Genomic DNA, 20,473 nt, shown 5'->3' with positions numbered 1-20,473 from the left:
CACTATGAACAAATTACTTCCTGTCACTGTTTAGCTCTTTATTTTTTTCCCTTCTTTCTCACTCCACCCTCCACACTGCTGTGCAGAAATGACGGTATTTGTGTGCAGTGAAGCGTGGTGAAAGCGACGCATTCAGCTCAGTGGAAATCTAACCACATTAGCATTTGTCTCCGTTCCTTTTTATCCCTCCCTTCCTATTCTCTCTCCTCCTCTCTAGCATCCTTCCTGTCTATTCTGGATCAGACAAATAAAAGTTGTCGCCACTGGGTCGTCGGGCAGAGCGTTTGATGCTGTATGTCTGTGTGAGTGTGTGTGCATTGGTTTTAATGCTGAGCAGAATATGGCTGAGATGTTTGTCTTTTACAAAAGAAACACTGCCTTAGTCCAGTGATGAGGCTCTTAGCTGGATACAGAGCTAATCGCTCGTTCACGCCCAGCAATCGATGGAGGAGTAGGAGGTGGAGAGCATTTTGTGTGTGCATGTATGGCATGTGTGTGTGTGTGTGTGCGCAGAGATCAATGCCGCCACTCAACTCGTGGTTTTGGCACAGAGACAGAGCTTCTGAAATGGCTTTTCCCCAGAGGCCACACGTCCCTGCCCACATATCTACAGAACCACGACCTTCAGAGGGAGAGATGGGGAAAAACTCTGAGATATGAAGATTAGAGGGATTGTTCAGCCACAAACGAAGATTCTGTCATCATTTGCTCACCCTCATTTTGTTCCAAACTTGTGTCCCTATTTTTTCCCCTGTGGAGCGCAAAAGGAGAAATTTTGAATAATGTGCTGGTTGCTCTTTTCCAGGCGATTGCAATCAATAGGAACTGGACCCTTCAATGTTCAAAACGGAGACAAATCATCATAAAAGGATCATAAAAATGGTACATATGACATTTTCAAAATCTTCTAAAGTGTTATGGTAGTGTGAGGAACACACCAAAATATAAGTTGTTTACTGACAGTCCTCCCCTTCAATGAGCCAGAGCATTTCAAACGTGCCCAAGAAACAGCCAGCAATAATTTCCAGAAAAAAAACCCTATCGTTTCTTGTCAGTTCTGTCCCAAAATTGTAATTAGTGTAATTAAAGTAAAATGTAAAAAAAAAATACAAAAGAGGAGGAACCAAGCAATTCATCAAGAGCCAACAATTTTCGTAATACACAATTCCAATGGTTATAATTATATCAATTATATAATTGTATAAATGTTCTACATTCAAGGCATATTAAAAGTATTCTATCTTATGACAGATAGGGTGAGGATCTGACCAAGATATAAGTCGTCCATTAACAGTACTCCCCTCCAGAAAGCTGTTAACTGGAATGTTTGAGCGAGTGAGTTAAACTCACAAAACAGATCAGTTCAGTTTGTGAACAATTCATTCAAATCAACTTGATGAATAGATTAATTCAAAAGATCTGACTCAGAAACACAGTTTGCTCATGAATCATCAAGAGCTAGAAAAATGTTTGGCCGATGTTTTCATTGAATGACTACTTCAAGTTTGTGCTTTTCGGTATATAGCACATAAGTCATCTGGTTTTATGATACTTTTGAGTGCTTTTTAAAGCTTCATTGTCACCTTTGAAAAGAGCAGCCGGCACATTTTTCTAAATTTCTCATTTTATGTTCTACAGACCAAGTCAGTCACGCAGGTTTGGGATGACATGAGGGTGAGTAAATAATGACCGCTTTAAATGAGATAAAGGGAAGCAGACAGGTAGAAAAAGAGGCAGAAATGTGTGAGTGAGGCTGAGCACTGGGCAGCAGACTCAGCCAGGCCGTGTGTTTTTCTCTGCAGGGACAGTGTGAAGTGTGGCGTCTGAACAGTAGGGAGTGGGTAAATGGAATTCTATGCTAGACTGAGCTGCTTGCCAGCCTCACAATATGGCAGCAGTTTGGAAATTAAAATTGAATGTACTCCAAAAGGCTGTGAGAGAGAGGGCAGTGGGACCCAGGCAATCCTACACATTCATTCTGATGGTAAATCGTGGGAAAAGTGAGAGGCATGCAGAAATTCATTTGGAATGATTGTAAACGTGTCAGAATTGAAATCAGCTCAGCATATTTTTAATTACAGTCACCTCTTGTACATATCACAGGATGTCAGTGGCATGCGTAATTTAAGAGATGTGTGTGCACTGCATAAAATAACTGTTTGAAATGAGTAAATAATATAATACGAAAAAAAGTTTTTTCAGAGTCATGGTGGACAAAGCACATGCTCTAACATGTTGGAGGGGGGCATTTACATCAGATCTGTCTTGGATAGTTTCTAGGTAACATCCCTTCTATTGTTTCCTGTAAGTTCTGTCCCATCAATTAAAGGCGAAAAATCTATCGATCTAACGAAAAATCTTTTATTTTATATTCACTAATTATGTAAAAAAAAAAAAACATTTTAAAATAGATAAACAGACAGATATTTAACTAATATAGTTAAATAATAATTCAGTTATAAAAATTCAAATAAAACATACAAAGATATTTAAATAAAATTGTATATACAGTGGGTACGGAAAGTATTCAGACCCCCTTAAATTTTTCACTCTTTGTTATATTGCAGCCATTTGCTAAAATCATTTAAGTTAATTTTTTTTCCTCATTAATGTACACACAGCACCCCATATTGACAGAAAAACACAGAATTGTTGACATTTATGCAGATTTATTAAAAAAGAAAAACTGAAATAACACATGGTCCTAAGTATTCAAATATGGGGTGCTGTGTGTACATTAATGAGGAAAAAAATTTACTTAAATGATTTTAGCAAATGGCTGCAATATAACAGAGAGCGAAAAATTTAAGGGGGTCTGAATACTTTCCGTACCCACTGTATATAACTATTCAAATAAAACATGTTACATATACAGTGTGTGTATATATATATATATATATAAATAAATGTATGTTTAAATATATTTAGAGTTGGAAAACAAGAGAGATACCAGTTAAAATAGTGTCTGCAGTGCATAAAAAGCAAAGTAAGTGAGGAATCTTGACGCACTGTTGTGTTTTGTGTGTCAGCCCAAGTGCTGTGCAAACGTGTTGTGAATGAGAAAAGCTTTTAGTGCATTTGTGTGAGACAGTGTGTGTGTGTGTGTGTGTGTGTGTGTGTGCGCGTGTGCGTGTGCGTGTGCGTGTGCGTGTGCGTGTGCGCGTGCGTGCATGCATGCGTGGCCTGTTGCTAGGCTGCTGTAGGTGTGATTGGCTCACAGCTGTAGATAATGGATCAGTTCTCAGTGGACTGTGAAGGAGAAAGTTGGTGAACAAGGAAATCGGCAGTACACTTCCCCTCAGCCTGCAGCCGACGGGACCTAATGACTGTGCCCTGTGACCGCACACACACGGAACCACAGACATTTACACAGGCCGTCTGTCATTCCGTAGCATGCCAGCTTGGGCAGTGAGATCCTTGCCAGAAACTAAACGTTCACCTAGAGAGAGCGAGAGATACGCACACACAAACCACTACAGTTTAACCGACACACACCCACTTCCTCTGTGTCTAACAAACACTTTAGAGCTGTTTTACAAATGCTGCCAAAGACATTTAATATCTCTCTTTCTATTATAGATACATGCTGTCTTTTTCACACGCGCACACAATAGTCAAAAATGGCTTCATCTGCAGTCTGGGTAACAGGTTTACCCAACGTTTGCTGAATCGTGTGTTTGACAGATTTAGCTGGGATGTGATGAAAAGACCTGCTTAAGAAATTCAGTAACATCAACAGAGAGAAACAAACAAGAGATGTCAGTCATGCCAGGCTGTGGCTCATTCGTATGTTTGTATGTGTGTATGTGTGTGGGCCAGGTCCTGTCTACATCGTGAAGCCCATAAATGTCCCCACAAGGATAGTAAACCCTGAAATCACCTACATCGTGTAGACCAGCAAACGATTGGAGGAAAATAAGAAAAAGTCTAGAAATATAGATGTGATGGTGCTTAGATAGACATATGGAGCAGTTGGTATGTTTGTATTTGCTTATGCTTTCCAATTCCCCACTGTATACTTGCACTCTTTTGCTCTTTCACTATTTCATTGGTCTTTCCTCATTGCTGCTCTAAGAAAGTGTGCATATATGAAGACAAGATGGCTAGATTTCAAAGTTTGAAGCTTGTTTCACAAGTGCAAATGCTGCAGTAATGTTGAGGCTTAGTTGTCGCTGTCAGCTAATTAAAGACTAAAAATGAAGGCCATTAGCTTGAGTCATGGAGAATGTGCTTAGCTTTTATTAAACAGTAAACGTCATGATGAACTTCTAAAAAGGCTAACAAGTTTCTGTATGGATGCACAATATACTGTATGTGTAATATGTCTAATTTGTCATGCTTTGTTAACTGAATCTGTGCAACCAAAAATACTTTTAATGTACAAATTGGCGCAATATATGTGTACCACAGTAAGCTAATATTATGTATTTTTATTTTATTCGTATTGTCAATATTAGATATGCATATATCAACATTTTTGGTCTTTTTTATTTTAAATGCATGTATATTTTAGGGATGAATAGTATATTATATGTGACCCTGGACCACAAAACCAGTGATATGGATAAATTTGTTAAAATTGAGATGTATACATCATCTGAAAGCTGAATAAATAAGCTTTCCATTGATGTATGGTTTGTTATGATAGGACAATATTTGGCTGAGATACAACTATTTGAAAATCTGGAATCTGAGGGTGAAAAAAAAATCTAAAAACTGTGAAAATCGCCTTTAAAGTTGTCCAAATGAAGTTCTTAGCAATGCATATTACTAATCAAAAAGTACGTTTTGATATATTTACAGTAGGAAATGTACAAAATATCATCATGGAACGTAATCTTTACTTAATATCCTAATGATTTTTGGCATAAAAGAAAAATCGATAATTTTGACCCATACAATGTTTTTTGGCTATTGCTAAAAATATACCCCAGCGACTTAAGACTGGTTTTGTGGTCCAGGGTCACATATTAATTATTGGCTAATATTCGAGATTTTTTTTATTTATCGGCATTGGTTAATCTTATATATTTAATGACATACTCATTACTCCTATTTTTACATTTAGATTACATTTGCTGTCATGTAATGCTTATTAAAAGGTAAATGTAATCCAAATGTACAAATACTAATAATTTTTTAAAACACATTTAATCATTTAATAACACAATTAAATGTAATCAAAATGAATATCCATCTCATACTAAATATTGTAAAGTTGTGATGCCTAAATTTACTTGCTTTTAAGTAGCCATGATGTGTTTATTTATTTAGATAATATAGTACAGTATTTTAATATTGCCCTTTATCTGTTTACAGCCGTAACATGAAAACAATTATCAGCTTATTATAAAAAATGCAGCTGGAATTTTAATATTGTGTGTCTCTACACTCTCAGAAAAAAAGATAGTAAAGCTTTCACAGGGGCAATACCCTTTCAAAAGGTACACCTTTGTACCTTATTTACCGTTAAAGGGTGCATATTAGTACTATAAATATGCATGTTAGTATGTAACGTGTACATATTAGTACCTGAAGGGTACATATTAGTTCCTTTTGAAAGGGTACTGCCCCAGGGACAGCTTCTGTACTTGTTTTTTTTGTCTGAGAGTGTAGGTTTCTGTAATGTTGGTTTTAGGAGGAGGGGAAAGAAAATATCATTAGTATAGTATAAAACAGTATAAAAACAATAGAAGTCAAATGAAAGTCGCCACCGTGCTAGAAAAACAAACGTGTGTGTCTGTGTTGTCTCTGACCCCACTCTAACACAAGCTTATTGTTTCTTTTTGCTCTTTCCCTGCAGAGAGCTAAAATTGGTCCCAACAAAACAGACGGCTCTTCCTCCAACACTATCTCCAAATTTGACAGCAATGGCAACCGGGACCGCATGAAACTGTCCGACTTCAATTTTCTCATGGTGTTGGGCAAGGGTAGCTTTGGAAAGGTAACTCTCGTCCTCTTCTTTCTCTCTCTCTCTCTCTCTCTCTCTCTCTCTCTCTCTCTCTCTCTCTTTCTCTTTCTCTTTCTCTTTCTCTATGTGTCTCAGGTAGGCTCACTGGTGCTTGAAGCAGCAGGTAATCTCGAGCTGTGAGGTCACTCTAAACAACTAAGATTACTGGAACGCAGGCTAAAAGACAGAGAGGGGAAATAGGAGGGTGAGTGGGCTCATGTTCCAGCTGCTGCCAGTTGCCATGGCAACAGGATTTTAAAATTATATTGATATGTTGAGGTGTAGTGCTAGACCTCTGCCAGCATCATTAGCTGAGACTGTTTGATGTTGTCCACATCACGACAAATGAAATGTTAGCCTTACTGTTGCATCTGACAGACTGACCCGTCCAGTTCGGTGCTGCATCTTCATTCTCAGAGGCTACGAAATGTCACGCACAAATGTCTGTACGTGACTCTGAGGTTCTCTGCAATCTCATAGATTTGTGTTCAGAGAGCAAAGACAGTGCTGAAGTCAGCCAGAACTTGCATTCTGAAAACAAATAGTGATTTAATCAGTATTTGTTTTCCAGTAAAAATGTCTATAGATCCTTAAAACATTAAACATGTATTTAAGATTTTGGATAAAAGCATGTGATATTAAGACCTTGATTTCTTACCTCATTCCGGTGTAGGCAACCGTAAGCACAGCACGAGCTGTGATGTCTGATTTTAGGAAAAAAACAAAAAAGACTGAAGCAGTCTTCTTTCTAATCAGGCAGTCAAAAATATTCAAGAAACCGCCTTAAACTTGCCTGTGAGTTATCAGTTTGGATCAGACTCCATCAGTCAGTGAATCGTCACTTCTGACTCTCTCACTGAATCATAAGTAATTGTTCAATTATGTCTGTTTGAAAATGAACAGGAAAACTTTAAAAGAGAAGCCTTACGATTGGCAGAAGTTTTTTTAGAGATAAAAAAATGAAGTGAGGTTTAAAGACAGCATGAAATTAAAATATATTTTCTAAATGCATGCTATAGATATTATTGTGAATGGTTCATCCATTCATGCTTCATATTTTAAAATAATTTTTGAGGTTGTAATGTTTAATCAAAATGGCATTACTCGTTGTTTTTACTTCTGTTATATTGTCACTTTAAAAAAAGAAAATTTTACAATTGACTGAGGAAATTTGAACTTAAAGGGATAGCTCACCCCAAAAAAATTGATAATTAATTTACTCATGCACCCTCAAGTTGTTCCAGACCTTTATGAGTTTCTTTCTTCTGTTGAACACAAAAGAAGATATTTTGAAGAATGTTGGTAACCAAACTGTTGCCGGTGGCCACTGACTTCCACAGTATGAAAAAGATACTATAGAAGTCAGTGGTTACCCTCAGCTATTTGTTTACTCATTTCTTCTTCTTCTTCTTCTTCTTCTTCTTCAAAAAAATATATATATATATTATATATATTAATATATATATATATTTTTAAAAAATGGCACTTTGTCAAAAAGACTGTAGATTCCACGATGATGAGCCTTCAGTAGAGGTAGCTTCAAAAGCTGACAGATGTACACTTTCACAAGTCCAGTTGTGTGATTATGGGTTTGAAGCAGATCTCACAGTTGGAGACATGATCATTGATCAGTATCTGTCCTTGAATATGCTGATCCTGGAGCAGTTCTCATCCAGAGCACAGCAGATACTTTTGTGTGGCTGCACTAACTGACAATGTCCTTGAGACTTTGGAGCACTGTGTGCAGTCGTGCATCTTTTGTTCGATGTGTGTTTTTCTAAACAGGTATGCAGCGGTAATGAATGCGTTGGAATGGATATGACCTGCTTGCTATGCTGCCAGAGTAGTGTGTGTGTGTGTGTGTTAGGGTGTAGGGCCTGTGAGGAGCAGATGGTGTCCTCTGTAATGTTGAAGTGTATCGCTTCTCTTTTCCCATTGCCAGTCACAAGGTGTCCATCTGGGGCTGCCTTTACACTGAAATAACTCTGCTCATTTCAATATGTGCATTTATTTTCAAGAGAAAGCTAAATGGCAGAGCCAGACTGTCCGTAAAGTTTCTTCAAGCATTACTTTTCCTCTGTCAGGTTTTTCTCTATGTGACCTTGCCGCAGAATGAGGGAAGGTATTTGAGAGATGCTTTCACACACTGATGAAGCGCTATTGGTTTGGTGACAAGAAGCACTGTGGCTGTGTCAGGCATATTGGATTGGGTTTAAATTCATCACACACGCATTAAAAGTGTTGGGGAGCTAATTTGAATATGTAGCTTTTCCAAACTACAAGATACACATAAATAGTTATGCTACAGTCAAGCTACTCTTTCCACAACCTGAAAAACATCAAATTGCTGTATATAAAAAAACACCCTAAAATGCTACATAGGAACTCAAATTGGTTAATTATTTTTTTGAATTGGTTTATTTACATGAACAAATTCACTGCAAAGAATTGGATTTTCTGGCACTACATATATGAGAGAGAGAGGATATTTTAGAAGAGCGTGTTTGTTTACTGCCTTGTCGTGCTACGCTGCCATTCAACTGAAAAAAAGTAGCTTGTTATTGGAAAAGATACACAGTTTTGAAAATGGTTACACTACTGTCATGCTACTGAAAAAAATTACTTCATTTGCATATGGATGTAATGTAACTAGTAAATCAATTAAATTGATTTGAATGGAAATGTATTTGTTTTCCTTTTAATGGTATTGATTGAAATCAGTGTTTGATTTCATTCATCTAGGTCATCTATGTTTCAGCTATGTTTGTATGGTAACATGTTTTAACTGACGTCTCAATATTATAGAAAATGTTTCTGAATGTCTTGACTGTTCTCTGCTCAGTGGAATTATAGTTGTGATTTTTTAATTAATACATTTTTTAATTTTATTTTAATTGTAATTTTTATCATTACTTTTTTTCATGTTATCACTTTATTATTTAGTTTTAGTTTTGTTTTTCAGTGTATTTACGTTGTACCTTAGCTTTAGTTTTAGTATTTGATATGCTAATTGCCATTATTTACATTTTGTGATAATGGTGCAATTAATTTAACTTTTTCGTTCTGTTCTGATTGTTTTGATGTTGTCTATCTGGTGAGTTTTATTTACCATGTAACATCTTTTTTTTCTTTCTTGCTCATTTTGGAGTTATAAAAATGTATGTTGGATAAATTGTATATATATATATTAAAATGTTTTATACTTTTTAATGTTTATGATATTAATCTCTCACTTATTTATTTAATCTTCCCTAATTTCTATTGCTCTTTGAACTTTCTCACTCTTTTTTTTCTTCCATTTTTTTTTATCCCTCTTTCTTTGGTTGTCTTTTCTCTTCAGTACATGCGCCTTCAGGCTCAATCCTAAAAATGAGCACAATTAAAATCTGCCCTCCCATCAATCAAGATTTCCTTCACCGTGCCATTGTGCCACACTCAAATCTGCTCCTTATTGTCTTCACATGTGTGCGAGAGCTTCATCTCTTCTGTCCATCATTTCTCTTTGTCTTTTATATCATCTGTACCTCAACTGCAGCTATGTTCTCTGGCCTAACATGCCCTAAACATGCTAAGAATGAGTATAAACGCTGCTGTATTGATCTGCAGTCAAAGGCCAGTGTATCTTCTGCTAATAAATGAAGCTCATGTGCTGTGTTACAGTGTTGCTTTGCTCATCTCCTCCTGCTTGCTCACTCAATTGTGTTTGGTGACATAACTCTGAACATCCCTGCTACCTTCACGCTCTCTCTCTCTCTGTTTGTCTTTTTTTAGGTGATGTTGGCCGAGAGAAAGGGAGGTGATGAGCTGTTTGCAATAAAGATCCTGAAGAAGGACGTGGTGATCCAGGATGATGACGTAGAATGCACTATGGTGGAGAAGAGAGTGTTGGCCTTGTCAGGAAAACCACCCTTCCTCACTCAACTGCACTCCTGCTTTCAGACCATGGTACTGCAGCTTCTCATCTCGTCTCGTCTCATCTCTTCTGCTGTCATCTCATTTCATGTCGTAGATTCATCTCGCCTCCTCTCATCTCATGTCGTCTCTTTTGCTCTCCTTACCTCTTCGCTTCGCCTCTGCTGCTCTCTTCTTATTTCATGTTGTTTATTTTGCTCTTCTCTCCATGTCTTATGTAGAGGAATCTTGCCTCGTTTTATCTCATGTCATCTCTTTTGCTCTCCTCTCCTCTCCTCATCTTCTTTTCTTGTTCTCTCCCTTCTCTCCTCTTCTGTTCTCCTCTCATCTGGTTTTATCTTCTTCTCTGCTCTCCATTCTTCTCCTCGTCTCATTTCATCTCATATTATCTCCTCTCCTTTTTTCATCCTAATCACATCTTGTCTCATCTCTCCTCATTTCATCTCATCTTGTCTCTTCTCCTGTCCTCCATTCATAACATCTCGTCACCTCTCTTATTCTTCTCAACTCATCTCCTGTTTGCTCCTCTCTTCTCTTGCTCTTCTCAACGTATATCCTCTGACATAAGCTTAAGCGTAGGCACACGTCACTTTTTGTTCTTTCATTTTGTAGCACATGACCAAACACACATACAAACTCAAACACAAACACACACACTTGAATCCATCCCTCCCCATCCCCCACATGCTGCTTAGAGACTGCAGTCATTTGTACATCGACAAGAATGGTGTTTGTGTGTGTGTGTGTGTGTGGTCGGTCATGTGAATGCGACATGCTCACAGGAGGGCAGTGCGCCACACGCTCATCTATGGCCACAGCAGAGCTGTGACAGGCAGCATCGTCGTCTCTCAACATCCTACTGAGCACCACATGAGCCTCTGTCACCGATAGCGAGAGATGGAGAAATCGAGACAGGAAGTGAGAGTTAAAGGATAGAGAGGACTGAGTCAGAAACCGAGGAGACTCTGGGGGAGGAAAAGATTGTGACGTCACGCGGCCGAAGCTCTTTTATGCCTGATTTTTCTGGAAATGCATTGGATCTCAAACGAAGCTACATCACTAAATCATCTCCTCCTTCGCACACACGTTCTTTAAGAGCAAATAAAGCCCGGTTAGCTGCAAGATATTCGAGTGGGGTGTTGGGAGGGTATTTCTTTATGAAGGGGGATCAGTCACAGGAGGTATTTGACAGCCAAACAGCTGCAGTCATGTAGATTATCCTCAAGCCTATAATGGGGAGTTAGTCAGATGTGTGTGTGTGTGTGTGTGTGTGTGTGTGTGTGTGTGGTTGTGTATGCTGATGTGCTATAGTCGTGGGGGTTTAGGTAGTTGGTGTGTAGTGGAGTGAGGTAAAGACTATTTCCCGCCCACCCTCTTTCCTGCCTGACAGTGATGGGACCTCCTTTAAGCACTGCTGCCTAGCAGTCCGTCTCCCCCTCGCACTCTTCATCACTTTCAGTCTCTTAATCCTCCCTGACTCTAATTCCCCTGACCATCTCACACACACACACACACCACCACCACCACCACTGCAGGAAATTACACCACCCGCAACTGATGCAAAATAAGCCTCATCATTACAGGAAGAAAGCCAATAAAATGGAGTCCAGGGAAAATGTGGCTGAGACTTGCAGATATGAAGACGTCCAGCGTGTTTTGATCTTTGGATTTTGGCCCTGGGATTTGTCTTGTGTATTAGTGTGTGGATGTGCAGTTGTGTATGTGTGGATGTGTTAAAAATGTATTATAGGCTTGTGCCACTAAAAAGTAAATATTCTTGCAGGGGGTTGAGTGACAGTAAAATAATTTAAAAAAATCATAAAATCTTACAGTTAATATCAGTACATCAGTACTCTGAATTATATTTGGATAAATATATGAATAAATGTAAATATAAATTAATTGTCTGAGCCAGTACCTTTTAGTGAATCAAAAATATACAGTGTTTAATGTACAGTGGGGAAAAAAAGTATTTAGTCAGCCACCAATTGTGCAAGTTCTCCCACTTAAAAAGATGAGAGAGGCCTGTAATTTTCATCATAGGTATACCTCAACTATGAGAGACAAAATGAGAAAAAAAATCCAGAAAATCACATTGTAGGATTTTTAAAAAATTTATTTGCAAATTATGGTGGAAAATAAGTATTTGGTCAGTAATAAAATTTCATCTCAATACTTTGTTATATACCCTTTGTTGGCAATGACAGAGGTCAAACGTTTTCTGTAAGTCTTCACAAGGTTTTCACACACTGTTGCTGGTATTTTGGCCCATTCCTCCATGCAGATCTCCTCTAGAGCAGTAATGTTTTGGGGCTGTCGCTGGGCAACACGGATTTTCAACTCCCTCCAAAGAGACCAAAGTAACAAAGGCTACATCAGTAACACACTGCGCTGCCAGGGACTCAAATCCTGCAGTGCCAGACGTGTCCCCCTGCTTAAGCCAGTACATGTCCAGGCCCGTCTGAAGTTTGCTGGAGAGCATTTGGATGATCCAGAAGAGGATTGGGAGAATGTCATATGGTCAGATGAAACCAAAATATAACTTTTTGGTAAAAACTCAACTTGTCGTGTTTGGAGGAGAAAGAATGCTGAGTTGCATCCAAAGAACACCATACCTACTGTGAAGCATGGGGGTGGAAACATCATGCTTTGGGGCTGTTTTTCTGCAAAGGGACCAGGACGACTGATCCGTGTAAACGAAAGAATGAATGGGGCCATGTATCGTGAGATTTTGAGTGAAAACCTCCTTCCATCAGCAAGGGCATTGAAGATTAAACGTGGCTGGGTCTTTCAGCATGACAATGATCCCAAACACACCGCCCGGGCAACGAAGGAGTGGCTTCGTAAGAAGCATTTCATGGTGCTGGAGTGGCCTAGCCAGTCTCCCGATCTCAACCCCATAGAAAATCTTTGGCGGGAGTTGAAAATCCGTGTTGCCCAGCGGCAGCCCCAAAACATTACTGCTCTAGAGGAGATCTGGATGGAGGAATGGGCCAAAATACCAGCAACCGTGTGTGAAAACCTTGTGAAGACTTACAGCAAACGTTTGACCTCTGTCATTGCCACCAAAGGGTATATAACAAAGTATTGAGATGAAATTTTGTTATTGACCAAATACTTATTTTCCACCATAATTTGCAAATAAATTCTTTAAAAATCCTACAATGTGATTTTCTGGATTTTTTTTTTCTCATTTTGTCTCTCATAGTTGAGGTATACCTATGATGAAAATTACAGGCCTCTCTCATCTTTTTAAGTGGGAGAACTTGCACAATTGGTGGCTGACTAAATACTTTTTTGCCCCACTGTATATAGTTGTCTGTTTCCTGATTTTTTTCTTTCACTGAAACAAATTCTGTCAAATTCCCAAATGAATGACTCCTTTGAGCTGATTCTTTTTTAATGAACCAAAAATATACAACATGCCCGATGGAATCTATTATATTAAATCAAAAGTATACAGCATGTCTATAAGATTACTGAATGCCCCCCCCCCCAGTGAATCAGAAACATATAACATGACTAATTCTGTCTAATTCCCACTTCTCTTTAGTGCATCAAAAGCATTCAGTGCAAACAGTTTAATCCAATTCCTGAGTAAATGAATCTTATACGCCAGTACTTTTTTAATGAATCAAAAATAAATGATGTGCCCAGCATTGTCCAGTTCCAAATGAGATTATTCTTTTTAGTAAATCAAAAATATACAGCATAACAAATTCCATCCAGTTCCCAAATGAATGACTCCCATAAGCCGATTCTTTTTAGAAAATCAAAAACATTCAGTGAAATGTTAAATCCAGTTCCTGGGTGAATTACTCTTATGACAGATTATTTTTAGTCAACCACAAATAGAACGCTCTGCAGTTGCTGAATTACCGTAAATTACTTTCATGTCCAATTCAAAATTAACCAAGAACTGTGTTCTATTGTACTAAAGGAATCGTTAAGAAACCATAATCGAATTGGTACCAAAATCTACTATTCCATACTATTTTATTCTAAAGTTTATTTTGACTCTCACTTGACCCCAAGTAATAAACTTGACTAAACTTCTAGAACAGCTCTGTGTTCGCAAGAGGCTTCAACCGTCTTACTCTCGGTCATCTTTTCTCGACTGTCCTGTGTTTGTCTCTTACCCTGCTGTCTCTGTGTATCTACAGGACCGCCTGTACTTTGTCATGGAATACATCAGTGGTGGGGATCTCATGTATCATATCCAGCAGGTCGGCAAGTTTAAGGAACCCCATGCTGTGTGAGTACAGCTCTCATCTTTCTCTCTGCATAGCGCCATTAATTGGCCACACTGCAAAGATGTGGCATTTTCAGATTCATCAATTCAAAATCAGATGAATGGCTAATGTTACTGACCGATGATTCCTTTGAGTCGATTATGCACCAGATGATGTTCAGTTGATGTGTTCCCCAATGTTAACTGTTGACTTCAAAGAACTTGTTCACAGCTGTGAACTCACTGATGAGCTTTTCAATCAGCTAGCTGATTATTTCACCTTGAGCTCACCGATTAGTTCATCGATGAGCACATTGATTAGTTCATGATGAGCTCACCAATGCGTGTCAGTTAGTGGAATGCGAATGTGGTTGAACTCATCCAGCTATCACACTCTGTAGAATGAACAGGTGCTCTCCTTGTTATTGCCCAATTGGATGATGGGTGGAAAGGAGGGACATTCATAGGGCAGAAAGTGTTTCCTGCTGTGCGGTGTTGTCACTTCAAAGTGACCTCAAAGTAGTTTGACCCACTCTTGCTGCTGCCGCTCCTTCTCTTCCTCTTCCTCAGTGCCCTCCTTTTGGAGATACGAGGTGTCTACTCAGCATAATTTATAATTAGGTGTACGAAGGCCAGGTCAACCTGCTTCCCCCATCTCTGACTTTCTCTTTCACTCTTTTTTTCTTTTTAGCTGTATTTCTGCAGCTCGATAGAGTGCTGCAGTGATGTCATATTTTTGTAGACCAACCAAGCACTTCTTGATTATTAAATGTTTTGTTCATCATGATAAATTTTGTAGCCTAGCCACAGACCATAGACTTTACTTCAGGCATTTAAACATAAATAGATTTGGACCTGGAAGTGCTAAAATGCTAACTCATTTCTGTGTTTTTGGCCTACAAGAATGTCTTCCCTGCTGGACTTTATCTATTCATTTCTCCTCCCTGTTGTTTAATGAGATTTTTAGTTGAGGCAGATGAATAAGAGGAGATATAGAAAGCTTGTTTGTCCTCTTACATAGGGGTGTTTAAGAGGTTTTGTCTATAATATCATAATAGTTATTTATATCATGAATGATTATCAACTATGTCACTCTCTTTCCAAAAACGAAAAACAAAGTAGTACACGATTTCACTGTACAGTGAAAATGACCCCAAATTCAAGATATGGGAGCAAAAATGCCCTGTGTGAATTTTTGTCTTATATTTATTTCATATGATATAGTTGAGCAAAATCACAAACAAGAGTGCTGTTTTTACCAAATATCAGCACAACATGATATTGATTTAATACAACAGTTTATTAAACTAGACGATAATATTGTTATTCAATTTTAGACACAATATTGTCAGTTTTGTTCTATTTTGCCAACATAAATGCTTCTAAACAAACCCACAGAAGAACCGTTGTGTGTCTCTCTCAATGGCGTTTCATTCCTGAATGAATCTGCATTTTTAACAAATTGGGTTAGTGAATGGTTCAATGACTCATTCATAAAGACAGTCACTTGCTTCGTTCCTGAATGAATCAGTCGTTTAAATGCGTGTATTTTCTTGATTTTTGTTCAGGAGTCAGTTGTCCACTACAGGCCTAAACCAGTCAAGGAACCAGCACAAAAACTAACTCAGCAAAATATTGTCTAGTAATTGTTGTCAGCAATTCCCAAAAATATCAAGACATAATTTTTGTCAATATCGCATGCCCCTACTCAAGTAAATAAAACTCTATTTTTTTGCGTTTAAAATATTAGTAAAAGTAGAGTTGTTCTCTTACTAATAGAGTGAACCCTGAGCATTTTGCATTCACAAAGCATGTTACAAGTGACTATGTAATGCCTGAGTTCATTTAAAGCGATCACATTCATGCTGAAATTCCTGTGAACCACCCTGTAAATAATTTGAAGAAAGAACCATCAGCAAATAGACAGACGTTTGAGGGTGATCTCAGTATGGGCGGCTCTTTGGCAGTAGATGACTGAGCTGACATTTGCCGTAATCTCCTCTCAGAACCACGCTCTGTCTCCACATCTAACAAGCTTCATCCCTATTTGCTCTGCTTTCAGCTTGCTGTCTGCCCTTTATCATAAAGAATTAACCTGTCTCTGCATAGGAGAGCAGCGTTGTCATTGTGTTGGGTATGGAGCTCAGTGCAGTTCAAAGGTCAGGGTGATTATGAGTGCTCAATGACAGGGAGGAGTACGTGGAGCAGTTGGAGCACTTTGTCACTGTTGGTAATGGATAGATCCAGGTTTCCAGATGCCAAAGCCCACAATGGTTATGGAACACAGTGTTTGCGTTTATTTGCTTGTATTATGGTGTGTGCGTCTGCGAGTGTGTGCGTCTGCAGTGTAGTGTAAAGAACAAGTTCTGACATTCAAACAAATCCTGTTAAATTTTCTGATTTGTATTGTTTTTATTTTTTATAAATTATTTATTGTTCTGGCAGCTCAGGTGGCACTTTATTTAAAAAAAAAAAGTCTATATATTTGGCAGATGTAAAGCATACGTGTGTATGTTTTTTGTGTAAGTCCATTTTTATTTTATTTTATTATTATTATTATAACAGCTCAGGGATGTTCAAGGAGCAAAATGTTTGTGCACTTTCTAAAGGTTTTAGTTCTGTTTTTGAATAAAGGGTTGGAAATGAATGCTTTTCTTGCTTTTTTGGTTTTTATCCGATTCATCGATTAATCGAAAAAAATAACCGACAGATTAATCGATTATTAAAATAATCGTTAGTTGCAGCCCTATATTATGGTATAATGAGATTCTAAGATACAATGACTATTTTCTTGTTACTTTGCACCTCCTCCCTTATTCTCTCAGTATATGGATATATAACCATCATTTGCTTTGCACAAAATGTACACAAACGTCTCGTCTTAAATGAAAAGCCATTTAGTGACTATTAGCACAGATGGTAATAACACAGTGTTAAATGTGGCAGACAGTTGCTGAGTTTTGTAAATGAAGCTCAAAGTATGAACCTGATTTACATAGAAATGTATGGAATTTTGTGAATACTGCTTAAAAATTAATGAAAATTCAAGAAATAATGTCAATTAAGTTATTTTCAGTTTAAAACTATTTAATGTTTTAAAATGTAGTTGAATGTAACAACATAATTACACTAATTAAAATTAAATTATTCACTTTTAAAACGGACAAATAAAGATGTATTAACAGCTGTTTATTTAAAATGTTTCAAGGGTAGTTGTATGTAACAAAATACAGTAATTATTATAAAAGTAGCCACTTAAGATTTACAAATAAATAGACGTTTACAACTGTGCATTAAAAATGTTTAAAGTTTAGTTGAATGTAACAATTACAGTAATCATAATAAAATTGGCAAATATATGTATTTACAGCTGTTTATTTAAAATGTTTAGTGTAACAAAACTTTAATGTATTAAAAATTGAATATATCACTTGCCATTTTGACCTCTTTATATAATTCATGCTTACAATGTAAAATGTAACAGTAAAATAAAGAATGCATTAATAATTTTTATTAAACAATTTTTTTATTAATAAATTGATAACTGATATCTTTAGGTGGCATTTAGAGATCTCCAAAGAAAGGAAGCATGTTTGAAAAGAATGAGAGGGAAGTAATTGATATACAGCACTGTTACACTGTTGTCGTTAGTGCCTGATTGTTAGTGAACATTTTGTGCTGAAACTCTTTATGTGAAAGTGTTGCAAATGTTTAGTGAAATCACCTCTATCTTTCTCTCTGTCTGTCTGTCTCTCTCTCTCTGAGTAGTGATAGCCAGATGCTGGTTGCCGCTGTGGCCTGGAAAAAGAAGTTATCTTTTGACATAGTCTGACTTTGTAGTGAGGCCTGTTTCCTGCTCCACCCCCAGCTGCATTAGTCACTGAACACGAATGCGAATTCTCTTCAAATGTTACTCAAAAATATAGGACAGACAAACACACCACCTTATAAATAAGAGATTACTGCATGCTTGTATTAATAACAGATATCTGGTTTGCTTTATCTCTCTTATGTCTTTTCTGAGGGCAGAGCTCCAGTTTCCAGGTTCTCAGCAGAAAACACACCTTTATCAGACTGTTATATTATTTATTAGACAGATGTCTCAGGACTGATTGGACAGTCGACAGACTGATAAGACAGTTTATTTTTTGGTAATGACCACCTGGCCCAGACTTCTGGCCATGAAGATTGTCCAAGAAAACCAACTAAACAGATTCATCTCCTGTGCTCAGATTTTCATATTGATTCGGATGTGTGTGTGTGTGTGTGTGTTTAGGTTCTATGCTGCAGAAATCGCCATAGGCCTGTTCTTTCTGCATGTGAAGGGTATTATATACAGGTGAGTGAAGCCCAGACAGCAACACACGTCAATCACACATAGAAGTGAGAAGAGTCTTCCTGATAACAATTGACTGTTCAATATGGCCACCACAAGGGTCTTTAGAGGTGCTGAGATACAGGTGCATCTCAATAAATTAGAATGTCGTGGAAAAGTTCATTTATTTCAGTAATTCAACTCAAATTGTGAAACTCGTGTATTAAATAAATTCAATGCACACCGACTGAAGTAGTTTAAGTCTTTGGTTCTTTTAATTGTGATTAAAAGTGTGATTAAGCCCACCAATTCACTATCTCAACAAATTAGAATACTTCATAAGACCAATAAAAAAACATTTTTAGTGAATTGTTGGCCTTCTGGAAAGTACGTTCATTTACTGTACATGTACTCAATACTTGGTAGGGGCTCCTTTTACTTTAATACTGCCTCAATTCGGCGTGGCATGGAGGTGAGAGTAATAGAATATAATTAATTTTTGAATGAATTATACTTGACGATAAGATCTTGTTTGTTAACATTAGCTAATGCATTAACTAGCATGAACTAACAAGTAACAATATATTTTTACCGCCTTTAACATTCATTAATGTTAGTTAATAAAAACTTTGTTTTTGTTAGTTCAGTGCATTAAATAATGTTAACAAATACAACTTTAACCATTTTAATAATGTTTTGGTAAATGTTGGATTTAATATTAACTAAGATTAATAAATGCTGTATAAATATTGTTCATGTTATCTAATATAGTTAACTAATGTTAACACGCGTGGCGAAGCACGCACGCCAACTGTCATTGGCTTGTTTAGTTAACACTCGAAGGTGATTGGGCTCTCGGGCGAGATCCCAATTCGTCAGTCACTGACGTAACGTCTCCGTTCCCTCCTTCAGGGAACGAGGGTTACACAAGTAACCTAGACGTTCTTGCTTGTTTGTGTTCTCCACTGACTCCTCTCACATCTTTGTACATCAGAGATCTAAAGTTGGATAATGTCATGTTGGACATGGAGGGTCATATCAAAATAGCTGACTTTGGCATGTGCAAGGAGAACATGCTTGATGGAATCACCACCAAGACCTTCTGTGGGACCCCTGACTACATCGCCCCTGAGGTGAGTGCTCAAAAAGGGTTCTGAGTGCCCAAGTGTTTGATGACAAAAAAGAGCCAATGGCCTACATATTTCATGTGTGTGTGATTCGTGGACAATTGCACATCTACCAGGGCTTTCACTACTTGGTCTAACACATACCCACATAGACTAATTTAAGTTCATCTAACCTTACAAATTTGTACAGTGTTGTTTCTAGGAAACAAACTCAATTCAGTTCTACATAACATAGAACATAAATATTGTTTTATTAAAAGTCATCCATTCAGTAATAACCATTGTATTGCCATCTCATATACATCATGAGCTCGTATTGGAGAAAATGGGTTTGTTACCCAGAGGCAGCGTCATGCAGTAGAGAGTTACCTTAATTAGATATCGCACGTTCATCTCACCGAACACCAGATGGTACTGCTCCAAGTGTAACACCAGCAGCATGAGCTAGAGATGGATTCATGTCAACAACACACTCCTAATCCAAGGCACAACATGCTGTAAGAGTGAAGGGATTTGAGTTCCTCAAGTCCTCAAAGCTTAAGCTGCTTGTTTCAAGACACTTTACAGTAAATAAAACTCATTGTAACACATTTTGAAAACCCCATAAACACTTCTGAAACTCTTGACAGAGTGCACGGCGGGATTGATATTAATATTTATTGTTGTCCTTGGAGTGCCACCCATTTGTAATTGTTTTTTACGCCTTACACTCGGAGTGTGTCTGTTTCAGATCATTGCTTACCAGCCTTATGGGAAGTCAGTGGACTGGTGGGCTTTTGGAGTTCTGCTCTATGAGATGCTGGCTGGGCAGGTAAGAATCATTATAACCCAGATCAAGAAGGCCCAAGTCAGGGGTTTGTGCCTTCTCTCATTCGCTCTGTTTCATTTCCTCTCTGCTGCTTGCAGTAAATCACCTCTTGCTATCTCAAGGTCAGTTT

At 37.8% G+C, this 20,473-nt stretch overlaps 1 protein-coding gene across 2 annotated transcripts in view; it reads left to right on the top strand.

Annotated features, from left to right (window-relative positions):
• LOC107590404 (protein kinase C beta type-like) overlaps window positions 1-20,473 on the top strand; it is a 127,315-nt gene that overhangs the window by 75,703 nt on the left and 31,139 nt on the right. For both annotated transcript variants that reach the window (XM_016279135.1, XM_016279134.1), the window contains exons 9-14: window positions 5,804-5,944; window positions 9,722-9,895; window positions 14,026-14,117; window positions 18,370-18,432; window positions 19,403-19,541; window positions 20,266-20,346. In XM_016279135.1, the coding sequence (XP_016134621.1) occupies window positions 5,804-5,944; window positions 9,722-9,895; window positions 14,026-14,117; window positions 18,370-18,432; window positions 19,403-19,541; window positions 20,266-20,346 (690 nt within the window). The remainder of the gene's footprint in view (window positions 1-5,803; window positions 5,945-9,721; window positions 9,896-14,025; window positions 14,118-18,369; window positions 18,433-19,402; window positions 19,542-20,265; window positions 20,347-20,473) is intronic.

The sequence above is a fragment of the Sinocyclocheilus grahami genome, unplaced genomic scaffold (genome assembly GCF_001515645.1).
Source record: "Sinocyclocheilus grahami isolate Dianchi unplaced genomic scaffold, SAMN03320097.WGS_v1.1 scaffold127.1, whole genome shotgun sequence".
Taxonomy (NCBI): Eukaryota; Metazoa; Chordata; class Actinopteri; order Cypriniformes; family Cyprinidae; genus Sinocyclocheilus; species Sinocyclocheilus grahami.
The sequence above is the reverse complement of the archived record's forward strand: the minus strand, read 5'-3'. Positions and strand labels throughout refer to the sequence as shown.